The sequence below is a fragment of the Marmota marmota genome, unplaced genomic scaffold, assembly GCF_001458135.2.
Source record: "Marmota marmota marmota unplaced genomic scaffold, marMar, whole genome shotgun sequence".
NCBI lineage: Eukaryota > Metazoa > Chordata > Mammalia > Rodentia > Sciuridae > Marmota > Marmota marmota.
The window spans coordinates 16,298,898-16,311,272 of NW_026000185.1; the positions used below are offsets into that span (position 1 = coordinate 16,298,898).

A 12,375-nucleotide genomic window follows, 5' to 3' on the forward strand; every position below is an offset into this window, starting at 1 on the left:
GCCTCGGTCAGCAACGGCGAGGACGCGGGCGGCGGCGCGGGCAGGGTGCTGGTGGACCTGAAGATCATCTGGAACAAGACCAAGCACGACGTGAGGGTGCCTCTGGACAGCACGGGCTCCGAGCTGAAGCAGAAGATCCACTCGATTACAGGTAATCTCGGCGCTGACAGCCCGCTCCCTCCACCCCACCCCCTTTAGCGTCTAGTACTTACGCTGCACTAGACATTGTGCTCGCTGCTCTCTGTGCATCGGCCCCCTCGGTCCTCCCAAGTCAGTGCTTGCATTCCTCCTCATCTGGTTAATAATGGGCAGATGAGACCCTCGATCCCAGAGCTAGCGAGTGGCCGAGCCGAGATTCCAACCCAGCTCCGACTCTTTCAGTCTGTAACGTCGCTAGTAAAAATCACCTGAGGCACCTCGGCCCTTCCCCGGGAGATTCTGATTCAGTGGGTTTGGGATTCGGCCAGGAGCTTATTTTTTTAGCATATAATCTTAGATATCCAACTTTCACAAGGAAAGGTTAGGAAATACTGCTGTTGGCTGTCTTGCTGACCCTTCACAGGTACTCATATGTATTCATTTTCTCTCATTTATACTTATTTTTTTTTTCATTTATAGTTCTTGACCATTTGAAATGATGCTCTTTTTTCTCTCTGTGGCCTGTAAGCTGGGTAAAAGCAGTAACTTTGTCCCTATTGACTTCTATATTCCTGACACTTGTGAATCCTCCCTGAATATTTGAGTGATTGGATGATGCACAATTTGGAAACAGTGATAGCTAAAAAAATTTTTTTAAATGTTTTTTTAGTTGCAGATGGACACAGTACCTTTTATTTTATTTATTTATATGGGGCTGAGGATTGAACCCAGTGCCTCACACATGCTAGGCAAGTGCTCTACCACTGAGCCACAACCCCAGCCTGTGATAGCTAAAATTAATTGAGCAATTCATTGAGCAAAAACAGGTACTATGCTGAATGTTCTGCATTTTTCCTGTCTCTTAATCCTTATAACAAATCTATGCAGAAAGATCTACTTTCATCTCTGTTAGAAAGTTCTGGAATTTGAGGCTCAGATGTGAATTACCCAGGTTCACAAAACAGATGATGATGGAGCCCCTGTTCACTTCCTGCTCCATCATCAAAGTACTGTATGGGCCGTGCATTTTTTTTTTTCCTTTCATTCTTTGCCCTCTACCTTTCTCCAAGGTCTCCCGCCTGCCATGCAGAAGGTCATGTATAAGGGACTTGTCCCTGAAGATAAGACGTTGAGAGAAATAAAAGTGACCAGTGGAGCCAAGATCATGGTGGTTGGCTCTACGATAAATGATGTCTTAGCAGTAAACACACCCAAAGATGCTGCACAGCAGGACGCCAAGGCCGAAGAGAACAAGAAGGAGCCTCTCTGTAGGCAGAAAGTGAGTCCATCTTGTGCTTGTTGGTCCTGAGAAATGAGAGGCTTTGTCCTCTGTAGCCTTGGTTGATGTTCTCCCTAGAATAGGCTCCTTTTTGGACAGGGCCCCTGATGGAAATTTATGGCAGCAGTTGGGTGCAGCAGAGTGGAGGTGACAGCTACCTGAGATTTGCAACTTTGTCTCGTCTGGCGGGTCAGTGTGTCTCAAGTCTACCTACTTTAGGATAAGGCCTTTGAACAGGGAGGCTTCAGACCAGATATGAAAAGAAATTAGATGTGGGCTTCTCTATCTGGCTGAGTGCAAAAAAAAAAAAAATGTCAGTACTAGTATTAAGCCTCCATTTTGAAAAGTGCTTACATTTGAGTTTTGTTTGTGGCTTTTCTCAAGTCAACAAGTGTAATTCTGAAGAGGCATGGAAATCAACAAATTTCAGAGTTCCTCTGAGACTAATCATTTCAGGAACTCAAATGAAGCTGAATAGGAAGATAATGACACTTTTTTATTTATTTATTTTTGTTCTCCTGAACCATGAAACAAGGACCTGACTTTTCCCCGTTGTTCGTTTGGATAGAAGAGTTCCAACTTTGTTTTGTAATCATTGTAGCCATTAAAATTCCTTTTATTTTTACTTATTATTTTTTTTTTTTGGTTGCTGTAGTGGGGTTGGCAAGTGCTCTATTACTGAGCTACATCATCAGCCCTTCTGAAAAATTTTGTTTTGAAACGGGATCTAGCTAAGTTGCCCAGGCTGGCCTCAAATTTGCAGTTCTCCTTCTTCGGCCTCCTGAGTGGCTAGGATTACAGGCATGTACCACTATGCCAGCTTCAAATTCTTTTTTTGTTTTTAGGAAAAGTGAGATTATTTTATTGTAAAGGGAACAGTTTAGGAAAATCATCGTTCGTGATCTTATTACCCAGTGAATCCCACTTGTTGCTGAATAGCTTCCTTGTACAGAAAACAGGTGTTCTCATTTTAATCTGTGTCCTAAGCAGAGGAGAGCAACTTGGACTGATACCAGTTTTAGTGACAATAGGTACTAAGATATATGGCCAACATGGGGAAACCCAATTTTGTGTTAGAAATCCGTAATCCCTTTTGTATGCTTTCAAGTTTTCAAAAGGATTCTGAAAACCAGGAGTGCTTTTATAAATATGCAGCAAAACCTGATTAGAGTGTGAATATTCACATTTTGCTCTAGAAATATTAATATACTGGTGACAGGTTGCTCCCCCAGGCCCCATAGAATATTATGTAATTTTGAAAGTATATTTTCTGAAACTTTTTTTTTTTTTTTTTTTGCACATGGACACAATGTCTTTATTTTGTTTATTTTTATGTGGTGCTGAGGTTTGAACCCAGTGCCTCACACATGCTAGGCAAGTGCTCTGCCACAGAGCCATAACCCCAGCCCTGAAACTCTTAAAGTCTAAAATATCTGTGTATAGGAAGTTTTGTGTTGGTTTTGCTTTTTGGTGCTGGGGATTAAACCTGGGGCCCTGTACATACTCTATCACTGAGCTACATTCCTACCCATCCTTAGGATTTTAGATAAGGGATCATAGACCTATATTACCATCCAAAAGGTGTTTATTTGAAGGTTTTTTCACTCTCCACATAAGGGGTCATAATATCCTGTAATGTGTTCTCTTTTCCACCTTCCCTGTCACATGTATGAACAGATCTGAGTGAGCATTCTCACTGGTCACACCCTTAGAGCATAATATGCCTTGTAAATACAGGTTTTAAGTGACTGGTGGTAGCTTAACAGGCTTAGAACTGTTCTCCACAGTGCAGGGAGGATTCTTCAAAAGGTGCTTGTAAGGCATGACTCGTAATTATGCTTCCCACCTGTGCCACTTTGTTTGAGTGACACCAGTTATTATGAGGTATGACATGGCCTAATGAGGGATCCAGTCCCTTCAGCTTTTTATGGACACGTTCAGGTATCTGGAGCTGATGTGCAGGGTGACTCTTTGCTGGCAGTGTGGCATTCATTCCTGCCACAGGTTCTGCATGCCAGTGAGTAAGTGAGCTGGCTCATGGTTCCTGGTGCTTACATTTGACCAAATTTTTACCCTCTGCCCATTCTTTGTCCCCTAGTACCAGCTTTGCCAAGCATTGACCTGGAAAGCCACAGTTGGAGAAAAGATGAGACTTGAGAGCTGTAGGGGCCATGGATTCGAACCCCTATTAGCTGCCTCACCTCCTCAGCCTCGGGTGGGAGTGGGGTTTGAGACTTCTTAGTGTCAAAGTAGTCAGTGTTTCTGCTTGGAAATATAATTCCTCAAGTTTTCTTTGAGGCTGGGGTTAAGGATGGGGCAGTAGGGAAGACGTCTGCGATGGACCCCCACCCTTCTCAGCAGTTAGGTTGATTACCAGCATCTTGAAGTTCTCTTTGGGAGTTGAAGTTGACAGGTATTGCTGACATTTTCTACCTGCCAGAAGAGCAACACCCTTTGCAGCTCATATTAAGGTGTTTCATCCTTTCATTGGTGACTTTTTGCAAAGAAAGGGAGTAGAACATTTGAATGAGCAATCTGGAAATCCTCTTTGCTCCAGAAGTTCATTGGATATTATAGCTACATTGAGATGATTAAATAATTAAACTAAGTATTCAGTTCTTCAGTCTTGTTTCTGTTTAATTATTGCAGTACCAGGGATTGAACCCAGGGGCACTTTACTACTGAATTACACCCCTTTTTAAATTTTGAGACAGGATCTTGCTCAGTCGCCTAGGCTAGCTTTGAACTTGTAATCCTTCTGCTTCAGCCTTCCTGGTAGCTAGGAGCATACACCTGGCAGTTCTCAGTCTTACTAGCCACATTTTAAGTGCTTAATAGCCTCATGTTGACTGATGGCCAACACAGGTGTGGAAGATTCCCTCATCACAGCAACTCCTAAGGACAGCACTGCTGCGCTGTGTCAAGGGATCATGGTCTGCAAACATTAAAGGCTTTTGCACAAAAATGTTAAGACTTTCTTCATCCCATTTTTGAGACAGAGCAATGTGACTAAATTGTAAACAGCTGTGTCACATGACAGTCTCTTCTGGCTTGTGTTGTAGCAACACAGGAAGGTGCTGGATAAAGGGAAACCTGAAGACGTCATGCCGTCTGTCAAGGGGGCCCAGGTAAGCCCGACTTCTTTGTGACCATCTGGAAAGGAACCAGTTCCACCTTTGGAGAGTCTTGTAATTGTGTCCTCACGTCCTGTCCCTTCTCTTTTCTCTGTCCGATTGTCCCTGCCCCTCTCACCATGTCGTGTGCCTCCAGGAGCGCCTGCCAACGGTACCCTTGTCCGGCATGTATAACAAATCTGGAGGAAAAGTGAGACTCACCTTTAAGCTCGAACAAGACCAGCTGTGGATTGGCACTAAAGGTAAGTTGGTTCTCGGCCTCCTCCCAGCCCACGCCTGCCTCTGCCGCCCAGCAGCACTGGTTCCGAGGGCTGCCGCTCCTCGTTGGAACCTCTCGCCTCACTGCTTTGTGTGCTTCTGGCTTTTGAATTTGCTTTTAGATGCTCACGTCTTGTTTGGACCCTTTTTGCTCCTGTGCAGTCTGATACCAGAGCCGACCTGTTGAACAGTGGCTCCTTGCACAGAGAACCAGAGGTCCAGAACATATGGCCCAGGGCCAAGTGCTGGTCTCTGTAAAGGGCTTTATGGGCTTACTTAGACACAATTTGCAAAAATCAGGAGATTTCACTTAATCTGATTTTTGAGGGGCTTCTCTTGGGGAAAAAAAAAAATCAAAAGATTGGGGCCTGCGTTCCCGTGGCACCGAGGAGCTAGAACTGAGTAGTGGTTTGCAGTGGGCCGTGCTCCTCTCCCCTTGTAGCCAGCTTGCTCATTATGTCACCTGCCTGGTCCCTGTAGGTCAGTAGACCTGTGCTAGGTGAGGTTTTCCTGACTGCTGCCCGGGTGCCCTCCGCCCTGCTGTGCGCAGTGTCTGGGTCACCCTTGCTGTTTCCTGGGGAGTGTCTCCGACCATGCTCGCTCTCCCTTCCCTTAGTGGTTACAAAGTCTTGGTGGTTACATTCCGCAATGTCTGTGTCCCTTTCTTGGCCACCGTGCGTGTGTGTGTCAGGGCTATTAACACCTCTCAAGTTGTGTTAAGAGCAAGTCGGCCACCTCCCTGCTCGGCCGTCATCTTCTGTCCTGTCCTCGTCGTGTACTCTTTTTTTGTTTTGTTTTTACTTATTTTTTAGTTGTAGTTGGACACATTACCTTTATTTATTTATTTTTATGTGGTGCTGAGGATGGAACCCAGGGCCTCCCACATGCTAGGCGAGCGCTCTACTGCTGAGAGGGCCCCCCCCCCGTCATATACTCCTTTTTGTCACTGGCTCCTACATTCAAAACACCTTTGGCCCCTTAACACCAAGTTCAAATGCCTGAACCCAGTGCTGCTGTTCTTCACAGTGAGCCCTAGTGTAGACTTCTTGCCTGCTCTGCGTGCCCTGTTGTCCCTGTGTGTCTCGGCTAACTTCTCCGCTTCGCTCATGCTGTGCCCTTCCTGTGGTTAATGAACTCTTCAGAGGCCCTGCCGCAGTGCCCCCTCCTAATGAAGCCTCCCTGATAGCTCCCATCCCCTCCAAATGAACTGCTGCCGCTTCTGTTCCTCATGTCCCCAGAGCACTCATTACTCTCTGACTTGTCTGTCCCCCGTTAGATTCCCGGAGGGAACCGAACAATTCACCTGTTTCTGGCCAGCACTGTAGGTATTCAGTGTGCGAGGTAAATGCTAAAGAGAAGTATAGGGGTCCCATTATCTGAGGCTAATTGGTTTCAGGGACAGGCCATTTGCTATGACTCCACTAAAATGGGACCAAAGTTTTATAGAAAATAAAACTTGGGACAAGGGTGGTGGGGAGTGAGATTTTTATCATCTTGAACATTCTAGAACACAAAAATAAGTTTCTTATTTTCAACTCTGTGCTGGTTCTTAAAATGAGCAGATTGAAATGCCAAAAGCGCTTGAGTTTTCTAACATTTTATGGTAACTTGTTGTAGTCTCCATTTCACATGCAGCTCAACTGCATGGTCAGAGCAAGCTTTGCAAATTTGGAGGGGCTCCCCGGTTTCTCCAAGGGCCTTCAAGCCCTTCACTAGACCGCTCTTTCCTGCCCCCCATCCTCCTCATCAGCGGCCAGCTGCCCCGCCTGTGTTGGCTTTGCAGGTGATCTCGCTTGGTTCTCCATCATTGTATTCACTTGCTGGAGCACATAGACCTCCTGCCTCTTGCCAGACTTCTCCCTTGGCTTGTGGGCAGCCCACTTGAAGGCAGTTGCCAAGGTGGATCCAGGAAGACAGTAATGTGCAGGAGGGTAGGTGCAGCAGGGGTCTGGTGAGGCCTGAGTCTCTCCAAGCTCGCTGGGCCCTCAAGGAATATTTTTGTGTTATGAAGTGGTGTAGGAGATGCATAGTAACCACGTGGACAGACTTAACTAAGAATTGCCTGTCCTTCAGTTGGAGGTTTTCAGTGGCTGCCTTCTTGCTTTGGCTTGATGGCGCTTGATACATGGGGCTTCTGAGCTATTGAGAGCCTCCTTCCTCACCAGCCCTGGTGCCGTCCAGGCTTGGCTGAGCCTGAGACCTTACTCCCACCCAGACCTTGGGGTCAGTATGCCTCAGCAGCCCAGGGAGCAGATGCCCTTCCCACTCGCCCAGGAGTCCTGTCATTAGTGGCAGTACTTGGAGGAGGATAGCTTGTGCTGGGAGCTGGCTGCTAGCCACTGGCATTGTCTTTCCACCAGCCAGAAGCTGCTATGGACGACCATCCCTGTCCGTGGGGTGCTTTGCTAAGTAAGCGGCCCTCCCAGGCTTTTGTGCTCTCCTTGCTGCTTGTGTAGGAGGAAGCCGAGCTGATGGCCTCGGGCACAGCAGAGCAGGAAGCACCCGCAGCTCCAGGAGGCCTGAGCCCTGTTTGTGGCACTCTCATCTAGTTTAGTTGCCATCACCCTGGAATGGGGGCCCAGCAGGTCCAATCTTTGAAGTTTTCAAGAGAAGCCAGAAATCCATATTTTTATGTGAAATCTCCAGACATTTCAAGGTGAAAGCTGTTTCAGAAAGTTTCAATCTTCACCACTGGTTTAGAGACCTGGAAAGTCTAAGCCCGAGAGAACATCTTTGGGTTCCTTGCCCCTGACCCCCATTTTTCAGAGGCAGGGCCCCCAGCGTGGTCAGCAACAAGGCCAGAACCCTGTCTGTAAATTGCTAGTCGGGCAGCTTGCCTATTTTCACATTCTACCTTTCCAGATTTTCCTTTCTGCCAAGGCTGCCATGGGTCCTTCTCTCCTTGATTCAGCTTGCCTGGAATGCCCGCCCCTGCCTCACACCCACCCTGCTGCACGGGGCTCCTGCCCAGCAGGCTCATCTCACTCCAGGCACCCTGTCCACCACCTCTTTCTTCGCTCTGTAGAGCGTCTTCAGCCTGTGTCATCGGTGTTGTTTCAGTCGGCATTCACGCCAGGTTGTAGATATTGGCGAACACCTGATGTGTGCGCACCGGGGGGAGAAGGCTCGGCAGGGCCTGGTGTGGAAAGTGGCCTTAAAGCTGGAGCACTCCTCCCTCCTGTGACAGCCCCGGGAACACTGTTGCTCCTCTGTCCTTACCTCTTAACTCTCCTTATGCCAGGCGCCCAAGAGTTGAGCCAATGCTGGGCTTGGGCCGTGAGGGTATAAAGGAGTTTCTTGGGTATTTATTTAAAAAATCATCAGACTTTGAAAACTATCGCCAGGGAAGATCTATTTCTGCTCTCAGAAACTTTTGTCATCATTCCCAAATCCTGTTCCCCATTTTCTCCTGCGAAATTCCAGGTCTCCTTGCTGGGAGTGGTAGTGCGTGCCTGAAATACCCGCCACTCGGGAGGCTGAGGCGGGAAGATGACAAATTCCAGGCCAGCCTGGGCGACTCAGAAAAACCCCATCTCAAAAGGTCAAATGGGCTGGTGATAGAGCTTAGTAGGAGTGCACCCCAGAATTCAGTCCCCAGTTTGGAAGAAAGTTCCCAGCTGCCAAGCAGGGATGTAGGGGCACCTATTTAAAGATGCTGCCCCGTGGTCCCTCAAGGGCCTGGTGCCGTGAGCAGTTTACTGTAGATCCTGTAGCCTTGATGAGGGAGGGACTGCTGCAGCCGAGGAACTGGGGGGCCTTTGAATAACCACTGTCGTCCCTCTCAACCTAGAGCGAACTGAGAAACTGCCCATGGGCTCCATTAAAAATGTGGTCAGTGAACCTATTGAAGGACACGAGGACTACCACATGATGGTAAGTGGCCTGGCCTGACCTGGCCCCCAGCTAGGTGCCTGTTCTGCCTTCTCTAGCAGGGGGTGGATTTCTAACTGAGCTTTGCTATTGAAGAGAAAACATTGTCTTCAAAGGACTGTGTTAAGACTCTTGTGTTTTCTTGTCTACTTAGAACTTGACCCATGACCCTCTTCTCAGTTCTGTTTATTTTGCAGCCACCCCCCTCCCGCCCCATCCCGCAGCTGGAGGGGTACATTTCTCCTGTGCTGTTAGAGACCTCTCCTGTGCCTCCCTCTTATTTGTCATATTTTGTTTTTAGACCAGGAAAATAAATACGAAGAGGAGGAATGGCTTGTGGATTTCATTTTTAATTTTTTCTTGCTTTTAAAAGAGAGCACCCCCTGGCCTTGGTGTTGAGGGGTCTAGGTGGTCTCCCTCGTGGTGTCTGATGCAGGGCCAGGCTGTCCGCAGGGCGCAGGCTGTGCTTTCCCGGGCATTGTGTCTGGAGCCACTCCTCAGGTCTGTGGAGCAAGCAGAGTGCAGACCAGGCTCCCTTTTCCAGCACTATTTGAAGGGGGTCCCCCCCCCCTTTTTTTGGTAACTTTTCAGTGCTGAATATTGAACTCTGCCTGAAGTATGCTAGATCGAGGGGCCACTTTATACATGAAGTTTAACTGCCTAAACTCCGAAGTTGCTATGAGAGGGACTTGACCTGAGCTAGCAATGGTGTGAGGGCAGGACCATTTGCCCTCTTCCCTCTGAGGAGGGAGGTTTTTCGGTGTCTATGGATAGTGATGCAACTGTGTCCACTCTCTCCCAAGGAGAAGGAGCAGTTCAGTGGTTTGACCAGCGGGTGGTGTTACGAATTCCATGGCAGAGGGATCTGTCAGAAGATCTCCTTGTTAAAGGGAGAGATCGGCTAGAGAGCCAGCCTGTCCCTGTGCCTGCCCTGTATGGTGGTGCTAGTGCAGGCCTGTGGTTGGGACCCTGGGCTGCAAGTTCCTGTCCTTCCTGGAAGTGGCCACAACATCACTGGGGCTTCTTTCAGGCCCGTCCGCGGCCCTTCACCCTGCTCCGCTGCAGTCTACATGACTGCATACAGGTTTGATTTGCCTTCATTATTTTTCTGTTTTAGTGGTTGCATTGTTGTACTTGAAGAATTTGTGTGAGCATTTTGACTCTGTAGGGTTGGCAGCCCCAGATTTCAGGCGGCCCGATGGTAGGGATTACAGACAAGTTGAGCTCACCACCCTGCACATCTCTTAAGGACTTAGTGTGCAGGAGTAATGAGTTAGTCCTCAGAAAAGTGTTCCTTTCTCTGTGGAGTCATTGCTGGCAGAGGGTGGTTCTAGTCACCCCCCTCCTTCTGAACACTGCTAAGTAGCACTTTTGTGCTGATGAAAGTACTTACTTCCCTCTTGAAGCACATGCCATTTCTCTAGCTAGATAAATGTGTCACAGTTCACAATTAGAGAAATGTGGCTGTGCTCTTCCACTTTTGGAGATGAATTTCTAACAGTACAGGAAAGGAAAGGGAATACCACAAGCCATCCATCCCCCATCACTGAGATCAATTGTAAATCCTTTGTAACTTGGTTTAAATCTTTTCTTCAAATAAAAAATAAATTCTGCCAACAGCAATGATGTCCCCATTGTCTTCCCCTTCCCCCATTCCCATCATCACAATTCCTCGTGTGTCTTTCCATCTACAGTTCTTTTATGTATATGTCGACGAACAAGATCGAGTATTTTTTTTCTGGTTTTCATAAAGGACATCATGGTGTGTGCTGTTCTGCAACTTGGTTTTTTTTCATTCGACATCATGTTTTGTCATATGAACTCTAGATGCACAAGGACCAGCTCATACCTCTGTAAAGCATGCCAGTGTTTATGTGAATAGCATACCCCACTCGGGATCCTGCATCCCCTTCCTGACGGATGTGTAATTGTTGCTAGGGTGTCAACGTCTCCGACAGCGCTGTCTCAACGTGCCCACCACTCTCCTTGTGCATGTGTATCAGGTTTTCTAGGGCAACGGTTCTCAAACTGGTCTTCAGCAGTGTTGGATTACCTGGGAGCTTATTGGAAGTTACTCAGGCCCCGCCCCAAACCAAAACTTCCAGGGGTGCAGCCTGCGGTCTGTTCTCAGGAGCCTTCCAGATGGTTCTGTTGCACATGCACGTTTGCAAGCCGCTGCCTTGGGGTTGGCCATGCTGAGCCCCACCCCCCTTTTCTTGTCCTGGTTTTTAAACATGTTAGGAGAGTGTCCCCCTGTGCACAGTTGCATTTTGTTTTCTTCCCTTTTGAATGAATCCACTTCCCAGCCCTCTCCCCGTGTGTGGTTCTGCCTGCTTGGTCGCCCGCCTCTGAAGTTGGCTTGGTTTTCCTTTTTCCCTTCCAGGCGTTTCAGTTGGGCCCCACGGAAGCCTCTTACTACTGGGTGTACTGGGTTCCAACTCAATATGTGGATGCAATCAAAGACACTGTGCTGGGCAAATGGCAGTATTTTTGAAAGCACTTTCACCTCTGGCCCAGGAGACTGACCCAAAGTGAAGGACATTGCTGGAGAGGCCTGCAGCAGCCCTGGATTTCAGAGTTCTGGAACTTTGTTCACACACACAAATCTCGATTCAGTCTGAGGTGATGTGGTGACTGAAGCCAGAGGTGATGTACTTTCACCATTAGCTTAATTTTAACTTAAAATCACCGATTCCCTTTCTTGCAGTCAGCTTCATACCATTTTTAAAGTCAGTATGGTGGAAATCAATAAATCTGAATTCCGAACATGTTGTGTGGAATACTCTTAAGTCTGTTTGAGAGTAGATCTGCCGATTATGTTGAGAAGGAAATGATGAAAAGCTTTCTGGGTTTTGTTTTTGTTTTTGTCTTTTTTAAAAAAAATGATTTCAGCTGAAATATTTTCATAAATCTTTGGTTGCAAACATTTGGACTGCATTGTGATGAGTTGGGGTATTTTTTTCTTTTTCCTTGGTATAAAATTGTATGCAAAATGTTGTGGGGGGTTAGTAAGCCATTTTTTCTGTTGATTGATTGATTGAGATTTCTTTCCTTTTTTAATTTTCTCACTTCCCTAGGTTTGAGTTTTGGTTTTAAAAACCCAAAGATGTCAGTTCCTCTTTTGGTACCTCATCCACGCTTCCTTTCCTGGGCTCTCTCCCACGTGCTGCTGCTGCTTGGAATGCACATGGGAGACGGGAGCTGCTGGGTCATGGTCAGGGAGCCCTCACCCTTGCTGTGGTGGTGTTGAGCAGCAGAGTATCTCACAAGTGACTCCTGTCTAAACGTCTTGCCCTTCGGGCCCCGACTTGTGGGGCGTTCCATTGCCTGTTCAGCGGTCGCGGGCAGCCCTCGCTGAGCGGGGCTTTGAGGCCCAGCCTGGCCTGGGTGTGCCTAGGCTGGGCTCCTCCCAAGCCCCAGTTTGGAGAAGGAGCCAGGTGGAAGATAGTTTGTGCAGCCATATAGCCACAGATCCAGAGACCTTCTTTCTTTGGAAGTTTTCAAGAAATTCTTAAGCAGTCCAATGATTATTTCAATTATGCTTCTCCATTTGGTCCTTCTGCTCATGCATTAAGTTCAAGTGTCCTTTATCCCAGGTTCAGAGATGCTGCCTTTCTCAGTAAGAAGACACCTGACCTAGCGGGTTGGCCAGTGGTGTTTGAACAGTGAAATGGGATAAATTGCTTTCATGATCAG

General features: G+C 47.5%; 1 protein-coding gene across 1 annotated transcript in view; it reads left to right on the forward strand.

The window, feature by feature from the left end:
- Ubfd1 (ubiquitin family domain containing 1) overlaps positions 1-11,445 on the forward strand; it is an 11,993-nt gene extending 548 nt beyond the window's left edge. Inside the window, 6 exon segments of the mRNA XM_015491171.2 lie at positions 1-151; positions 1,209-1,417; positions 4,480-4,545; positions 4,688-4,793; positions 8,600-8,682; positions 11,063-11,445. The exon segment at positions 1-151 is cut by the window's left edge and continues 11 nt beyond it. Of these exon segments, the coding sequence (XP_015346657.1) occupies positions 1-151; positions 1,209-1,417; positions 4,480-4,545; positions 4,688-4,793; positions 8,600-8,682; positions 11,063-11,173 (726 nt within the window). The 3' untranslated portion in view covers positions 11,174-11,445.
- The last annotated feature ends 930 nt before the right edge of the window (positions 11,446-12,375 follow it).